The 17445-nt window shown below is 41.5% G+C and overlaps 2 protein-coding genes and 1 non-coding gene across 4 annotated transcripts in view; 2 read left to right on the top strand and 1 right to left on the bottom strand.

Moving 5' to 3' along the window:
- Positions 1-391: 391 nt before the first annotated feature.
- On the top strand, positions 392-478 carry trnastop-uca (transfer RNA opal suppressor (anticodon UCA)). The gene has a single exon. It is a non-coding gene; the product is annotated as a tRNA-Sec (tRNA).
- Positions 479-1605: 1127 nt separating this feature from the next.
- Positions 1606-4421, top strand: mrpl28 (mitochondrial ribosomal protein L28). Its single transcript, XM_070829415.1, has 6 exons — positions 1606-1718; positions 2437-2746; positions 3243-3395; positions 3486-3620; positions 3733-3819; positions 3957-4421. The coding sequence occupies exons 2-6, from the start codon at positions 2462-2464 to the stop codon at positions 4047-4049; spliced, it is 753 nt and encodes a 250-aa protein (XP_070685516.1). The 5' UTR covers positions 1606-1718; positions 2437-2461; the 3' UTR covers positions 4050-4421.
- Positions 4422-10435: 6014 nt separating this feature from the next.
- Positions 10436-17445, bottom strand: part of relb (v-rel avian reticuloendotheliosis viral oncogene homolog B) — an 11118-nt gene continuing 4108 nt past the window's right edge. The window contains exons 4-11 of one of the 2 annotated variants that reach the window (XM_070829593.1): positions 15326-15643; positions 14582-14748; positions 14355-14446; positions 14097-14228; positions 13896-14000; positions 12801-13016; positions 12605-12676; positions 10436-11829 (exon numbers count right to left, since the gene is read on the bottom strand). In XM_070829593.1, the coding sequence (XP_070685694.1) occupies positions 11381-11829; positions 12605-12676; positions 12801-13016; positions 13896-14000; positions 14097-14228; positions 14355-14446; positions 14582-14748; positions 15326-15643 (1551 nt within the window). In that variant the 3' untranslated portion in view covers positions 10436-11380. The remainder of the gene's footprint in view (positions 11830-12604; positions 12677-12800; positions 13017-13895; positions 14001-14096; positions 14229-14354; positions 14447-14581; positions 14749-15325; positions 15644-17445) is intronic. The other variant, XM_070829594.1, reaches the window with a different exon arrangement.

Here is a 17445-nt window from a genome sequence, read left to right as displayed (position 1 = left end):
GCAAACAGCAGGCTCTTTCATGGATCTGTCACTGCAGGAGAAGCTCAGGCGTGACTGAAAACAATAACAACGACGGGTCAGCACGCACAAGAAGTGGCACACCTAAATGTCTTACCTGTGATGACGCGTTGTGGTTCCACCTTTTTATTTTCAGACAGCCAATCACAATGCGCCTGATATTCATAATACAGCACAGACCAGAATCTGTGTGCTCATTTTGTGTTTATTTAACATAAGAATACTTCCAGAGCGACAACATGTCATTGTTCTTTGCATACACGTGCTGTATTTGATAAACCCAAAGTAATTTTACGCAGTATCGAGAAACCATGAGTGAGAAATATCTTGCTGATGAGAGGTTTATATACTTCTGACTTTACAGTTTACAAGTGCCCGGATGAGCCTCGGTGGTCCGGGGTGCAGGCTTCAAACCTGTAGCTGCTTAGCGGCAGAGTGGTTCAATTCCACCTTTCGGGCGAAGGTTGACATTGTATTTCTTCTAAAAATGTATGTTTTGATCTTATCACATGTTCTTTGGGCACAATCGATATCTACGACGACGCAACTGTGAGAAAATACGTTTACCTGTCAGCCATAGCCGAACATAATCGATTATGGTTAAATGTAGCTAAAGTTAAACACCTCTAACCGAAACAATCCTGTTTTATTTCCACTTTTTTAAGAGACATTAAATGATCCTGATTACGTCATGAGCCTACTTCCTGTCAAGTCCTGTCCCGGCACTTCACAATAAAAGCCCAAATTATTAAAAGGAAAATCCTCACATTTTTTCCCATTATTTTTCTTCATCAAAACGCATTTACTCAGGTACCGCGGACCCAATATGAGTTCAGCTCTTGATATACCTTTACTTTATTTGTGTATCTCAGCTTTGTGATGACTGGATTTCAGTGTAACTAAAGTTAAAATTACTTTGCAGATTAGGATTGATATATATCACACAGAAATAAAAATGATATATTATCACAGGTTAAACTACCAAACAGTGTATAGAATTGTTCAAATCAGCTACACCTCGACCAGCTATAACATTAAAGTGCTGTTCACACACTGTAGCCTATATGCTCATGTTTCACACACTTCCATTCAGCCTAATGAGTATTTAGCATTTAGCTGTTAGTACCAATTTACATTTACTTAAGTGAAAAAAAATACATGACATTTACTTGTATTGAAGACTAAATGGGTCATAAATACACCAATATTTGTCAACTAATTAAATCAATAAGTGGTGATTATATTCATGATGAGTCAATGTACACATTTTGTTGACATCAATGTGTAATATGATCATGTTTTTGTCAGATAACTGTTTTATTCTACATAGCAGTCATGAACATTAAAAAAAAATCAAAGTGAAAAACTTCTAAAAAATGAAAACGAAAAGCTTCATCCATGACAGTGAGTTGTGCATTATTATTGTTAATATTATTAATATTTTTGTGAGTTTACTCTGAATCTACGTCCTCTTTACGGAAAAAGAATACATTGATTGACAGCGGTGAAAGCCAATCACCTGTGAGTCTTTCCTGTCCGTCACCCAATCATATTCCTCATCGGTGTGGGCGGGTCAATCAATGCGGAAATCAGCCTGCGCGCTGGAGGCTCCGTGATGTCCTTGCCTGCTTAATTTTGGGATAACGTGGGTGAAAAAGTCGCCCTGTATTCGGCGGAGGTCACTGTTTTCTTATTGCCCGGTAAGACGGACTATTGAATGTATTCCTGACAGTATATTAGACACGTAGAGGTCTCGTTTAGTCAAATAAACCGATATCTTATTGTGCTGTTGGCCTGTGTCCGTTAGCCTCCTGCTAACGAATAACATTATGAAAGTTGTGCTTGTGAGTTTCTGTAAATACGTTTCTGTAACAAGCTCCTAATCTGTAGCTAATGTAGTTAGTTTAATAGCAGCTTTACTGTCACTTATCAGTTCAGAGAATGTTTTATCGGGTTTAAACTGATCTCTCCACATTAGATATATAGTGTGGCTGCCATTCACACACAGTGTCGATTAATTCATACATTTTCTGTTTTGTTGTTTGTTTGTTTAATCCTTTATTTAATAATTTGCTACAAGATATACTGAAAATACCAAAACACAGAGTGCAGATTCGACGTTTACTGGTAGAAAGTTAATCATAAGGCTGAAACACCAACAAAATGCCCCAAAATGTGTAAGACTTTAATGTCAGTAATAAAGAATCAGGAAAATAATGCTTTTGGTCATTATGATTGTTTTATATGTCATCGCCTAAGAGTTAGAGAAGTTGTACCTGATACTAACAGGATATCATGTTCATTGGTCTGCTGTGTGTTTGGATTGTTGGTGTCTGTTGTTGTAACAATGCCATTGCTGCCCCTCAGGCCAGGTCTCTCAGGATTTCATCCTGATTTTTCCCTCATTCTGTCTTCCAGGTTTGACGTTAAAGGACAGTCCGCTATGCCTCTTCATAAATACGCCCCCAAAGTGTGGGATGCCCTGAAAATGAAGCAGGGAATCTTCGCTCGTCTCCCTAAACACTACCTCAAGTCACTGGAGAAGAAAGATCCCACTCCGGTCCACTGGAGGCCTCTGGGAGTCGAGTACCGAGCCAACCCAAAGACGGGGCACAAGGAGCGGGTGCAGGACGTCCCGATCCCCATCTTCTACCCTCCACACTCCCAGGACGGCCTGTGGGGAGGAGAGGGCTGGATATCAGGCTTCAGATACGCCAACAATGACAAAGTGAGTCTCCAGGAAGATTCTTTCTTTAGTCCTTCTACAGTGTTAACATGAAGTAATTAAGTTCAGTCTGTTCATCACACATTTGTCTTTTTTATTGGAGTAAGCTGTATTGTTTTAGAAATCAGAGAATTTCACTCAAAGTTTTGTGTCAGAGTTACACAGTCCTGCTTTACAGAGTTCAGTTATGTTAACTAAAGTGTGTTATTGACCAACTTCACTGGATAATCTAATAATAAACTATTGAGATCCACGTGTTGATACGATGATGCAGAGCAAAATACCACATTATGTTGATATTGATCGTTCAGTCTGAACTCCACTTTGTGTTATTTAGAGATTGTAGCAGACAGGCAGTAAAACCCAGAGGACATTTCCATTTTTCCAACATGTTCTGAACTTAAATTAGTCCAGAACAGTACATATGTTTGACAAATGTAATTCTAGACATCATATTCCAGTTTAGTTCTGACATTTTTATAAATTTTTCTCCTTGTAGCTGTCGACTCGTCTGAGGAGGACGTGGAAACCACAGCTGTTCAAGAGAGAGCTGTACAGCGAGATCCTCGACCACAAGTTCACCATCACAGTCACAGCGCGCACTCTGGATCTCATCGACGCTGCCTACGGATTTGACTTGTATATTCTTAAAGTAAGAGAACACTACCTCTTCTCTTGCGTGACAAAACTACGTTTACCTCACAGCTTTATATGTGACTGTTAATTATCCAACTTCCATCAGACGCCAAAGGAAGATCTGAACTCCAAGCTGGGTATGGACCTGAAGAGGGCCATGTTGCTCCGCCTGGCACGCAAAAGCACGGAGCTTTACCCCGACGACCCTGTCAAGAGAGAGAAGGTCTATGAGAAATACAAGGTAGGAGGGATGTGTTGAAGTGCACTGAGTGAGAAAACGCAATGTTTGCTGTACAAGAGAAGAGGGTGTAATGTGTTTGTTTTTTTTTCCCTGTTTCCTTCTGTTTGAGAAGCAGTTTGAGGTATTGGAGGAAGAGGCAGAGTGGGTGGGTCTGACGCTGGAGGAGGCCGTCGAGAAACAGAGGCAGCTTGAGCACAAGGTAACAAAAAGCTCAGCTGAAGCTCACCTCATTCAGCACGTTTTTTTTACAGGTGCTATAAACAAAGCAGTAGTGCTAATGCACCTCTACTGCAGGTTGCAAAACCAGTCTGACTGTGTTTTGTCCTTGTCTGTCAGGAGCCTGAGCCTCTGTTTAAGGACTGCGTGGACAATCTGGTGCAGGAGCTGTACATCCAAAAACTCACCGAGCCACACCTCACAGAGAAGTGATGACCTGAAGCGTCTGCGCGGGACCAGAGACTTTTCAAACTGAAAAACTGAGTATGTTGAACTGTCATGCTTCTCCAGTTGGTGGTGGGAGTCACCATGTTTCTGTTTCTGAAACATTTTCAGCACTGACTGGACACTCGGGAGAACTTCCTTTTTGCTTTTCCATCTGGGAGCAACACAGAGGTGGAAGAGACACAAACGACGAGCTCGTGCTGGATTAATTCATATTTATTTGCCATTGCATTTAAGATCAGTGCGTTAGACATTTTAGAGAAAGAAGCATCCATCAGTGTGAATACTCCCTGACCAGCTGTGATGTGAGGCCTTTGCACAGGATATCTAAAGAATAAAAGCTTCCCTTTTTTTCTTAAACCCTGTTTCTGCTCATCTGTTCTGTTAGTAAAGGATAATGTACAGAGAGCCATAAAGACCGCAGCTCACTGTACATTATCCCGCTCATTACACAGCTTCATATAAAAGAACTCAACAATTTGACACAAAATAACAATATCATTGATTTAAAAATTATATTACAGAAATAACAGACCGTTGAGTCCCATAAATGAGCAATCATATTCAAGACTACAACAAATCTGTGAAATCTGTGACCTTCACTAATCATATAAATCACTGATTCACTGCATGACTTTAGGGAACATGTCTCCTGTCTTGTAGGAAAAAAGAAGTTACTAGAAATTTTACACACATAACCTGTAAACACTTAAAATAATATGTAAATATTGAAATAGTAATGAAATATGATGAATTGTTAAAGATCAAGTGTATATAATGGTTCAAATTACATCAATATTAAAATACTGTTTATATGTCATCACATATTATATTTAGCATCATAAGTGACTGGAGCTGCTCTACTGCGTAATGAGCACGTTGAATTTTGTTACTTGAAGTAAGTTTTGCAAACAATATGTCTTTAGTTTTAATGAAGGTTTTGAATGCAGGACTTGTAACGTAGTGTTTTTACAATGTGTTGGTACTTTACATCAACTGTCAGCAAGAAAGCAATTAAGCGTATTTCCCAAAATGTCAAACTTTCCTTTCAAGCTTCTGAAGTACAAGCTGAAAATGTGTTTGAGTGCCTGAAGTACTCGGGACACATTATGTCTGTATGTGACCAACAGATGGAGCCAAATCGCTTTAAATGAGTAAAGTCAGCATTTAATAGTGAGAGGTAATGACTTGTTTGAACTATCAATCAATCAATCTTTATTTATATAGCACCAATTCATAACAGCGTTATTTTCAAGACGCGTTCCATAAAGAGCAGGTCTAGACCAAACTCTGTAATTAAGAGAGAAACCCAACGATTCAGGAATTCAAAGTTAAGGATTCAAGAATCCCCACATGAGCAAGCATCAGATATTATATTAGGCAACAGTGGCAGAAAAAACTCCCCTTTAACGGGAAGAAAACCTGAATTATGAAATCATGGAGCCTAATTTATTAAGTTTCAAGTGAAGACGTCCAGATATGAATCCGGTCCATCCAGTCAGCTGTATAACACCATATGTGCGCCTTCAGACAGCTGCTAAATGTGTTCTGGCTCCAAAAACGGAAAGATTTCTGTGTTCTCAGTATTTCCTCAATAGAGATCATATGCTGCACTGCCATCGAACTAAACAGTGTCATAATACAGCCCTGACACTGGCCATGAAGACGGCACTGATACAGAAAAGGTCCTGATATGGTGCACGAGGTGACCAGTGGAAAATAAGACGAAGGGGTTTATGAAAACATAAAAACAGCCGTTTGTCGTCTAGTTTCGCTTTTAGCACTTCTCTCTGATGTGTGTCGGTTGTATTGGTGTTGTGTCACTTTGTGGTTACAGGATGCTATTACCGGGAGATGGGGAGTCCCAACCCGTCCGGGGACTCCCGTGGGTGTTGTAACCTGGCAACAGAGAGAAAAGAAATAATATACCTTCCACCTGTAAACAGACAGGTTCACCCCTCTATCAGATACAAGCTCAGTCTGGAATTACCCTGCCATATAATGCACATGATTAACAAATCACTCACACACACAACCAAGTGCCAAATTTGGTGATTTTAAGAGGAACATCTGGCTGGTTCATCTTCACTCCCCCTCACAGCTAAATGAGGCATGAAAGAGATGCTTGACTGCATTTTTTCCATTTTAAACCAGGCCACAAAGAGAAATCTATATTGTCACGTCATTATCATGTATGAGCTCATTTAATGGCAACTTCCATCTGTGGTCTGACAGCAAATCTGTGAGTTTCCCTCCTATTGCAGATAATTTCTCTCCCACTCCTGTTTGTGTAAATATTGATTATTGTAGGTGTAGTGTAGGTTCATCGTAATCTTTAATTAAGATTAATTATTGTATAATGTTTACTGTCAGGTATATCAAACTTTGAAAGGGACACAGTCAGTTGTGCCAGTGCCCGTGATACATAAAAGTACAAAAAAAAGACCAAATACCTGCAACACTAATAATGTCACTCACATCAGCCTCGGCTGTACGTTGTGTTTAGTAATTTGTGTGCTGAGTAGCAAATGTTAGCATGCTAATACCCTAAACTAGATGGTAAACATTGCACCATAATATAGCAAAACTATCTGTTTTAAATAACCACCTAAACTCTGGATGCTAATTTTGGACAAAACAGAAGCTCTAATTCAGGTTTCTTATTATTCAAGATGATTGAAGGCCTTTTCCTTCCTGTTCAGCTGAATACTCAACAATTTATATTTAGGTGTCACTATGGAGCAACAGGTCAATTGTTTGGTTCATTCCTGTTTTTTCCACCTGAGAAACGTTGCCAAACTCAGACCCACTGTGTCTCAAGCAGAGCAGGAAATTATAATTCAAGCTTTTATCTCACTACGTCCTCACTGGATCAAATTCTGAAACCAGTTCAAATGTTGTTGTGATCACAGATAGAGATTTGATGGTCAGGCTGTTTACATTAGAGATCTCCTGCAGCCCCGTGTTGCCAGAGGCTCTTATCAACTACTGAACTCTCTACCTTCTGATCTGAGATCTGCTTGCTCCTTTGAAAAGAAGCTCAACACTTATCTACTCCTATTTTGATATCTATTTCATGGTGTTTAATTCTTCCAGGCTGTTGTCTTGTCTTTCTTTTTGTGAAGCACTTTGTGTCGCTCTGCTCTTGAGAGGAGCTTCAAGTATATAAATAAAGTTGTCATTGTGAGCGTGTTAGCATTCAACTGTTCGCATGTAGACTTTGGCCTCATTTCTAAAAAAAAATCAGACTAGTCTGTGACACTTGTAAGAAAATCTTTCTACAGCTTCTTAATTTGGTTGTGGGAAGGATCTCAGAAAGTATTCAAGTTATTAGTTTGAGTTCTTTAACTGCAGACATCTTGTTAACTGTCTGTTGTGTAGATTTGAATTGATTTCTAGAACTGCCTTTTTCCATCTACGTAATATTGCTAAAATCAGGTCCATCCTGTCTGTAGATGATGCAGAAAAATTAGTACACGCATTTGTCACTTCTAGGTTGGACTATTGTAACTCATTATTATCAGGCTGCCCCAATAAGTTGTTAAAGACTCTCCAGCTGGTCCAGAACACTGCTGCTCTTGTTCTGATGAGAACTAAGAGAAGAGACCACATTTCTCCTGTACTGGCTTCTCTTCATTGGCTTCCAGTTGTTGTTGTTGTTGTCCTTTTTCTGGCTGCTCCCTTCCGGGGTCGCCACAGCAGATGATACGCTTGTAGATTTTGGCATTAGTTTTTTTACACTGGATGCCCTTCCTGACGCAACCCTCGCCCATTTTTTGTAGCTTGGACTCTGAGGGAGTCGAACCCGGGTTCCCCAGGCCGATGGCATCCAGTGTTGACTCCAGAGAAAGTTTCTGTTGTATGCTGTTGTGACTTAATGTTAATGATGCTACTTCAATGTTAAACCTCCCACTCCTGAGGGAAAACCATACGACCTCCCTCATTAAATCTCTCACTATCATCAACATATCTATTATGTTATATCTATTTGACAGTTTTCACCACACACGAATCATCCTGTCTGCTCAGTATTCCCCAGAGTCTCCACAAAAAAAAATATCAGGTGCACAGCTGACTTCTTGTTTTCTCCGTCTGTCTCATCCTAATTCAGGGTCATGAGGCTGCTGCAACCTTTGGACAGCTCTCCAGTCTACCACAGGGAGCACAGATCAGGTCTGGGCTTTTCAGAAACACAAACAAACCACATATACAGTCCCTGAAGACTGAGGTGAAGTTAGTCTGGAGTTGGATATTCTGAGTCTTCTTACTCCCCCAGTGTTGGCAGCAGGCAGTGACTCCACGCCAATACCAAAATATACCACTAAAAATGGCAAATAATGCCTCTTCATATCACAGGCATTTTAGTGCTTCTTGTATTATATATTAATAGAAAACTCTCAGTAGCTTCAATGTGAAGTGAGGCACTGACCTCACTTCAATCGATACTGAAATGTATCATCTCATAGGACACACCTTTTAATATTGAAGGTTTGTGATTCTTGTATTGTTAACAAATGCTAAGATTTTCCATAAAGAAATAGAAAAATTAGTTTAGTGGATTAGTACTAGTTTAGTGGCACTTGCATGTGACAATTTTAATACCTGAGTGCTTTTTAAAGTAGTCTACAGTCTCCTCATGAATAGTCGTATTGTAAATTCTCGACATAGGTGAAGGTCGCTGTTGTCTTTGATCTCAATAATCAGTCTCATTGTAAGCCCATCTGATTTCCACAGAGTTATCAAAACTCGTAAATGCTGCTTTACTGCAGATCATAAAACTAGTTTGACACTTTGGGAAAAGCATCCTTTCACTTTCTTGCTGAGGAAATTGATGAACAAGCGTGTTGTTTAAAATGAAGCTGCAGCAGCTGGTTCAGACTGGAGACGGGGAAACAACCAGCCTGGCTGCAGATCTCCTCATCGAACCCTCAGTGAGGAAGCAGAAACATCTCCCAAAATGTCTAACTATTCCTTTAAAATGTTGGGTTTACCAGTGTCCCTGCTAACATGAAATAAAATGAAAATTACATAAAAACATATATGATCAAGCTGTAAGTCTTTAAGCACCACTTTGCTGCCTTTAGCACAGGGAGGATGAAATTGATATTGTGGATATGTCTGGACAAGTCCGAGCAGTATGGTGGTACCATTTCACAGGAAATAATCAGTCTGTGTGTGTGTGTGTTCAGCAGATAAAAGGCCTTGGACACCAGCCCAGTGTGGAGTTTCCCAGTGGCAGTTAAACCACGTGTGTTCAAGTCAAAGGAGCAGAAGAGGTAAGACCTGCTCCTCCCAACACACAGCAGCACATGAGGGCTCTGACGGGCCACTCATGGTGTTAAATATTGGATTTATACCACTGTTTGTTTAGTGTTCAGTAGAAACAGGTTTGTTGTTGTGATAGTAAGCAAAGTGCAGCGACTAGAGCTCAAACAAGTAGTCCCTTAATCAGCAACAATTTGGCTTCAGCTAAAATGTAAGGATTTGCTACTTTCTCTGTTTTATATCATTTAATATTACATCTTTGATTTTTGGACATTCAGACAAAACTTAAGTCACTTAAAAGCTGTCGCCTCCACATTATTGTGCTATTGTTATAGATTAAATAATAAATGAACTGACACTGAAAATAATTATTTAATTTCTAATTCTTGCCAGATAATAATAGTAACATCAATCAAACACTCTCCTCGAGCAGCTACTTTGTCAAAAATACAACAGAAAAAAAAAAATACAACAGGTTTAAGATTTGCTCACAAACTTTAAAGTGGAAGTTGGCCAAAGTAAGGCTTTGTGAGATGAAGGTCAGACAATAGTTGGGTTAATTTCCCATTCTGTCTCAATCGATGACACCTTCTACTGTGGTGCTCCAAATTTCCCAGTAAGGGTGAGGCCTTAGAGAAGACTCAGCTGAAACTGCAAACTAAAAGGAGAAATAGAATTTTTTTTTCAGTTCCTGGAAAATATGACAACTAAGTTTTTAAGGAATACAAAGGCTTTATATCGCTTGTGTGTAGTTTAAAAGGCGGTGACCAAGAAGACAACAAGGTGTCCGATGACCGCCAACAACAAGGACTCTTTCCACACAGTTTTTCTCCTCTTCTTGGGCGAGCGAGTCATTCAGGATTCCCTTGTGACATTGCTGACATTCAACGCTCAGATGCGAAAAGCGTAAAACCATCTACTTATTGATGCCAAGATCATTGTTTTTACAAGTGAGCGAGCAGGTTAGGAATGTGTGTAGGCAGGCAGCTGGAGACTGGTCACATCCACTAGTGTCTACATCCCCTTTTTCGCTCTAATCTTTACTCATGCAACAAATGATCACAAAAGCACTTGTAAGTTTCAGAGGAAGTAACGACACGACAAACATAGCACAGACCGACATTTTATTTTTTCCTTTTCTGACATATTGACACTACTGTGCTACAGTGAGGGGGTGGATTTGGACTCGTGACAAAATGTGGGTTGAAATTTGAATGCTTGGCACGAGTGAAACTACAGAACAAAAGGAACTAACACAGGCGGAGCTATGAATACGAGGGGGTTTGGTTTCTATTGCATTTAAGGAGATTAAATATTAAACTAGCCAGCTGGTGTGATGGCAGCATCAGCAGAGTAAAAGCAGACAAGAAGCATCGAGAAGGACAGATCTAAAACTATTGTAATTTTTTGGTCTTTTAAAACTAAAATCCTTTCACACTTTCACAAAACAAACCCTTAAACAAACATTACATGACAGGTACGTCAGTTTTACAGTCTCTTTCAGTCTTTCTCATCAATGACTTACTATAATAGACAGATTTATGGAGGGTTACTGTTGCTGTTACCGCACTGACTGTGAGAAGCACCTTCTCTTGACCTTCAGCATGGAGATTAATCCTGGCAGCATTCACGGGCAAACATGTAGGAATAGCAACCTGCTCCTGGTTGCTAAAGCCTTGACCAGCAAGGCTATAACATATAGGTAAAGGATTAGTGAGAAGGCAACCAAATGAGTCTACAAACACATTACAGAGTGCATGCAGCTGGAGCTGGAGGACGCCTTTTAAGTCGTCCTGGCCCTGAGCTGCAGGATGTCACTGCACCTGGCCAAGAAATCACCAGCGACACCAGTAATAGCATCTTGTAACCAGTGAACAGAGGCAGGCTGGCCGTTATCCACCAGCTTCCAGACTTTGTGCTAAGCTAACTGGCTGCTTTCTCTGGCTTCATATTTACCATGCAGACATGAGAGAGTTCTAAAAACGTCTAGTTATGCGTGAGAAGTGGATAGAGAGAGTGTGTAAGAGCACTACATGATCCTGGCTATCCTGCCCTCATAGCTCCTCTTCTTTCTTCACGAGAACCATGTTTGAGGGTCCGTCCTGTGTCTCTGACTGTGGAGTGTGGCTCTCAGAGACGAGCATGTTGAACTGCAAGTCGCTGTAATGGGAAAAGTCCTGAGGGAACGAGTCGAAGTTCTGGTTTAAGTTCATGTCCATGTTGGTGAAGGTGGGGCTGGCGTTGGACCCCTGCTCAAAGCTTGGGATCATGGACGAGGTGAGGCTCGGGTCAGAAAACATGTCCCATAACGCAGGTATCTCCAGCAACTGATTAATGAGGGCCGTCTCATCTGCGCTGTTGTTTGAGTCCTGGGGCTCGCTGTAACACATTTCCCCTAAGGCGGGGGCCCTGGGCTGGGCGGCAGAGAGCCTCTCGTCTGGAGGCATCATGGTTTGAGGCTGCGAGAAGACAAAGGGCTGCTCTGCTGCAGGTGCACTCTCTGCTGCAGGGTCAGGAACAGATTGTGTTACAGAGACAATGAATACCTGCTGGGTCAGTTATTATACGAGGTAGAGAACTTTACACTTGGATCACTGCTGTTGAAACTTGATATCATTTCAAGACTCTTTCTGCATCATTATTACAAGAACAAAATGCTGTGTGTGTATGGTAACATGCAGGACGTTAACATTTTAATAGAGAAACATCCAGTGGCTTATTAGGCACACCTAGCTAAAACTAATGCTAAAACTAATAAACGCTCCCTTCATGAAGGTTGCAGTGATCAGATTTTGTTTAAGCTTTTTTAGAGAAGTGCAGATGTAATGCTCATTTTGAAGGCTGTAGTTTGTGTTGCTGTTGAATAGTATTGCATCATACTGACAGGACAGTTTTGTACTGTAAACACCTCTCTGCAAACTACATCCTTCAAAATGAGAGTACAGTTGAATCCACGAAAAACTTGATGAAAGTAGGATTTGTTGCCACGTGTTGCCAGTACAAACATTGGAGGTTAAGGAAGGATTATTAAAATTTGTAGTTTTTAAGCTGAATTACAAGCAGTGTCTGTCCTGCTTTAACAAAACAGAGCTATCGTTAATGTTATTAGTAACATCTGAGCTTTTCCTGCTCTGACAATTCAAAATGTCCTCTGTGAAAAAGGCCAATACAGACAATCAGACTGAAAGATCCAAAATCCTGTTTGATCAGTTTAGCTCATGCCAAATGCCAGAAGACAAACATGGATAAAGAAAACATCAAATCAAAAGAAGCCTCACCTGTTGCACAGGGTTTCTCTCTGAAGCTGATGTCTGACTTTATCTTTCTCTTCCGCTTCACCTCATACGGATCTGAAATGAGGGCAGAATGACTCTAGTTGACCTCCTGTTGTTGTTTTTGGCTTTAAAATGAGAGATGTCAGCATTAAGTAACCCCACAGAGCGGACGCTCCGGTGCTGCACAGTCCTGACTCACCGTGGTTGTACGGCAGGTACGTGAAGCCGATAGGCTCGCTCTCCATCTGGTCCGAGAGGCGGCGCAGCAGGATGCTCACTTCAACCTCCTCTGTGATGTCCTGGTCCTGGTAGGGTGGAGTCCTAAACACGATGGCGATCTGCCGGTGCACGTCTGTCTGGGCGAACACCCCGCTCGCCTTCCACGACCCCCGCCTGAAGATGATCTCGATGTCATCTGTGGATCAGTGACAAGACACAGAGCCATGCTGACCAAGACAAATAAGAAAACCCAAGAATGCACAATTATTTTTTAACCTAGTTTAAATTTTTGAATGACAGGGTCGAGTGAGTCCTGTGTGTTGACCATACTGCGTGTTGTACACAACAGTGAGGTTACGTTTCAACATCTGAGGTTATGGATCACACAAACCCTACAATAAATACCAGTTTGGTGAAGCTTGTTTGGTTTTACACCATCATTAAAAAGCAGCAATTCAGAAAGCAGCTACTGCAAATCAGTCACAATGGCATCTACTCAAGTCGAACACTGATTGTACTGTATGACAAACACCAGTTCATAACAGGCAGCACAAGGAACTTCCAGGGGTACAAAGAAGCCAAAGAGCTGTTGCATGAATTCCTGATTTATGAGCCACAAACGCTGTTAAATCACATGGTGTGGCCACAGAGAATAACTCAAAAATGAGTTGCAGTGTGAAAGTGTTGTGATAAAAGACAGACAATAGTCAGAAGTTGACCCTCGTCAATAGTGACTGAAAAACACACTTTAAAACTAATCAAAAGTCATCAAAAGTAAGCAATAAGCTATAGAATATGGGCCACAGAAGTATGCCTTATTTTTTTTATCAACAGTGCCATGTTTTGTTAGCTGAAGTTTGGGAGTTTTGAGACGAAGAGTCACATCACCATCATCCTCATCATCCTCCTAAATATCTGCAGTTTGGACTGGTATGTGTCTGACCCTGCAGAGGATGTTTTATGTTTTTAAATCCTGTCGTGAAAACTGAGGTTTTCCCCTTGAAATCTGTTGTGTGAGCATAAATTTGTCCACCCAGAAAGGACACAAATAAAAAAAAAAAGTGTTCCTCTTAACCTTTCTGCACTTTGTCACACAACATGTAGATCTCTGTCATGCCGATGCAGGGACCTTGGTACTGATTCAAACAGCTGATCTTCAGCTGTGATGTAGTCGTGGCCTCTGTGGGAAAGAAAAAAAAAAAACATGCAACAGTGAGAGAGTATCCCATGTTTTTGGTGCAGTTGGTTATTGTGTGTGCGTTTGGCGAAGTCTCACTCTTGTCATAGATTGGGTTGGACACCACTGGGCTGAGACAGTCTTTCCTGCCGTCGTCCCACTCAAGCTCACACTGAAAACACAGACGCACAGCATTCATGTCTATGTCTTCAATGCCCTTCGAGTGACCAGCTGAGGGATGAAAAGACACAAAAATCAACCGTGGAGTCCGTTTTCGAGGAGATGAAGAAATGGTCTTGTGGCTTTGTGGCTGTACAGAGTACAGTTTTCACACAGTATTAACTGTGTTCCTCTTACTTTGAAAGGGGTCAATATTTTGGCTTCTTCTCTTCTGAAGTGACAAGTCGAGCTCTTTCCTCCTCACACACTGGATACCAAGATTAGCAAAGCTGCATATCCAGAAGGGAAGAAAAAAAAAAAAAACACATTAAATGCAAGAAAGATGTTATGATGTTAGGAAAAGAAATGATAATAAAATGTTGTGCGTTGTTGGTAGAAGAGTTAAGTGAAAGATGGGTGGGCACCTGTGACGTCGATGGCTGTGAGGATTTAGAGTGACCACGCAGATCCCTGAACCATCCGGGCAGTCTTTACCCACAAGGCAGTGGGGGTGAGGCCGGTGTGGGAGGTCTTTGGTCACCAAGGAAGCGGTGACTGTGACCCTTTTTATGTGTTCACTGGGACCTTGAATCTGACGGAGAGAATAGGATGGAACGATGAAAGAGAGAAATAGGATGAAGACAGAAAACAACAAACACATCATCAAGGTTCAACATCATAACATAATCATTTCAAATACAGGAAGGAAGGAAGATAGCTGTTAAAATGAGGAAAGTGAGAACATTTTTATAATGCAAGCTAAATTCTAGTTTATACAATAGGGTGAGTGTCAGACCTTTACACCTCAGGGCAGCTGCCAATCCAAGCCTTTTTGTGTTCTTTGTGCATACGTTTAGCATATCAAATGTTCTTTGCTCAAATGTGGTTTTAGAGGGTGAAGATGAATGTGTGGGAGTGTTGCAGTGTATATAGTCAGGGGATAAACCGCCTGTCTTTGACCACACTTGCGCTGGGATTTGTGGGGACTTTCTAATTGACTCCAACAACCCACATCCTTCTAGCTCCACCCGTCTGCACCGGTCGATGCAAGGGGGTTAAGCGTTCACACCAAACAAAATCGACTGCGGTTAAAACTCAAACAGTCTCAGAGTCAGTAAACCCCCTATAAGGTCCAAAACAACAACCAAGTGTAACTGTTGGGTGTCTACCTCTATCGCAGGCTGAGTCTTGTTGGTTTCAGTGCTGGACGTCCCCAGGATGCTGCCGGCTGAGCGTCCTTCACACTCGTAGCGAAACCTCATGCCTCTCTCCTTGGGCTCCTCCACCACCACCAGTTTGGGCTTCTGCAGAAGCCGCTCCAGCATCTCGGTGTCGTCTGCCCGGTTCTGCGAGGTAACGGCGCCGGAGCTCTTGCAGGCCGGCGAACACATGGGGCCTCGACCACGCTGGGACGAGGCTCGGGAGGGATGAGCCATCTCTCTGGAAGTGCACGACTGCTTGAGGGGCTGAGGGAAGGTGCAGGGAGGCTGTGGTGGAAAAAAATGATAAAGCAGCGTTATTAATTATAATTTTTAACCTTTAATTCACCAGGTAGAAAAATGGTTTAAACTTCTGTCTCTGTTTCTTAATAAGGTTTTCATTATTTTGCACAAGAGAAAGACATTCATCAAGACACATGCCAAAGTATTTATTACAGGCAGTAACTTCTGTGGCATTGTGTGGGTACTGTTACTGCAGTATCCACACAATGCCTGTCGACAGTGGTAGAAAACCGGCAGCTATGGGTACTAGTTTACAGAAAAACACATTTGGTAACCTTATAAAATGCATGGTTCAAGATCTTACCAGTAGTTCCCAAACTTTTTGGCTTGTGAACCTTTAATAAAACAGTTTCATTTACATATGGGCTGTTACCAGCTTCACAAAACACATATTTCCCCTCTAAACATAAATTTGATGCCCAGAGAAGGAAAATTATCCCAAAAATTTCACAAAAAGCAAAACATTTGAGACGAGGCCAAAAACATGATGTAGTATTTGAACAGTAGTAACAGTCTAATAATGCGATAATCATATAATTATCTGCTAATGTCTAATGTCTATAGGCTTCCCGTAACTTATCAGTCACCGGTGAATTGCGAAACAGACAACCAGATGACTCACCGTAGCACATAACTCTGTAGATGAAGCATCATGGCTGCTGCCAAACCGAGTCACTGCATGTTTTTCCTTCATACATGTGCTTCCTATCAGTGCACAGTGTTAACTGTTTGCTCTGCTGATTTTGATATTTTATTTCTCTGTGACTCCACAGACCACCAAGCTTTTCCATTCTCCCCCCTGTAAAGTAAAAGAATGCTTTCGAAAATATAAAATGTAATTGTTTATTTTTAGCAATACACAAAATGCAAAGTGAGCGAACAGAAGAAAAATCTAAATCAAATCAATATTTGGTGTGACCACCCTTTGCTTTCAGAACGGCTTCAATTCTTCTAGACACACTTGGAAGCAGGTAGGTTGTTCCAAACATCCTGGAGAACGAACCACAGATCTTCTGTGGATGTCGGCTGCCTCAGATCCTTCTGTCTCTTCATGAAATCCCAGACAGACTCGATGATGTTGAGATCAGGGCTCTGTGGGTGAACTGTCTTCTTACGCTGAAGATAGTTCTTAATGACATTGGCTGTATGTTTGGGGTCGTTGTCCTGCTGCAGAATAAATTTGGGGCCAATCAGACGCCTCCCTGATGGTACTGCCTGATGATTAAGTGTCTTCCTCTATTTCTCAGCATTAACTCAATGACCAAATCCCCAACTCCATTTGCAGAAATGCAGCCCCAAACTTACAAGAAACCACCACCATGCTTCACTGTTGCCTGCAGACACTCATCATTGTAGCACTCCTCAGCAAACAAACTGCCTTCTGCTACAGCCAAATATTTCAAATACTGACTCGTGCGTCCACATCACATGCCGTCATTTTTCTGCACCCCAGTTCCTATGTTTTTGTGTTTAGTTGCATCGCTTGGCCATGTTTCCACGTCGGAGGTTTGGCTTTTTAGCCGCTATTCTTCCATGAAGACCACTTCTGGCCGGACGTCTCTGGACAGTAGATGGGTGAAACCTCAGTCTGCTTTGAAATCTTTGCCTGGCAGAGACCTTGCTGATGCAGTATAACTACCTTGTGTCTTCTCGCTGTGGTCAGTCTTGCCATGATGACCTGTGACATGAAACTGTCTTCCACTACATCACCTTGGCAGCAGAGTTTGGTTGTTCCTCACCCAGTTTTAAGCCTCCAACTGTTTCCGTTTCAATTAATGATTGTGTTT

The sequence above is a fragment of the Pempheris klunzingeri genome, chromosome 4, assembly GCF_042242105.1.
Source record: "Pempheris klunzingeri isolate RE-2024b chromosome 4, fPemKlu1.hap1, whole genome shotgun sequence".
Classification (NCBI taxonomy): domain Eukaryota; kingdom Metazoa; phylum Chordata; class Actinopteri; order Acropomatiformes; family Pempheridae; genus Pempheris; species Pempheris klunzingeri.
The sequence above is the reverse complement of the archived record's forward strand: the minus strand, read 5'-3'. Positions and strand labels throughout refer to the sequence as shown.

Bases quoted from the DNA above. Each gene is read 5' to 3' on its own strand.
- mrpl28 (XM_070829415.1), top strand. From the start codon at position 2,462: ATGCCTCTTCATAAATACGCCCCCAAAGTGTGGGATGCCCTGAAAATG. The intron at 2,747-3,242 runs GTGAGTCTCCAG...TTCTCCTTGTAG, and splicing joins GATACGCCAACAATGACAAA to CTGTCGACTCGTCTGAGGAG. The intron at 3,396-3,485 runs GTAAGAGAACAC...AACTTCCATCAG, and splicing joins TTGACTTGTATATTCTTAAA to ACGCCAAAGGAAGATCTGAA.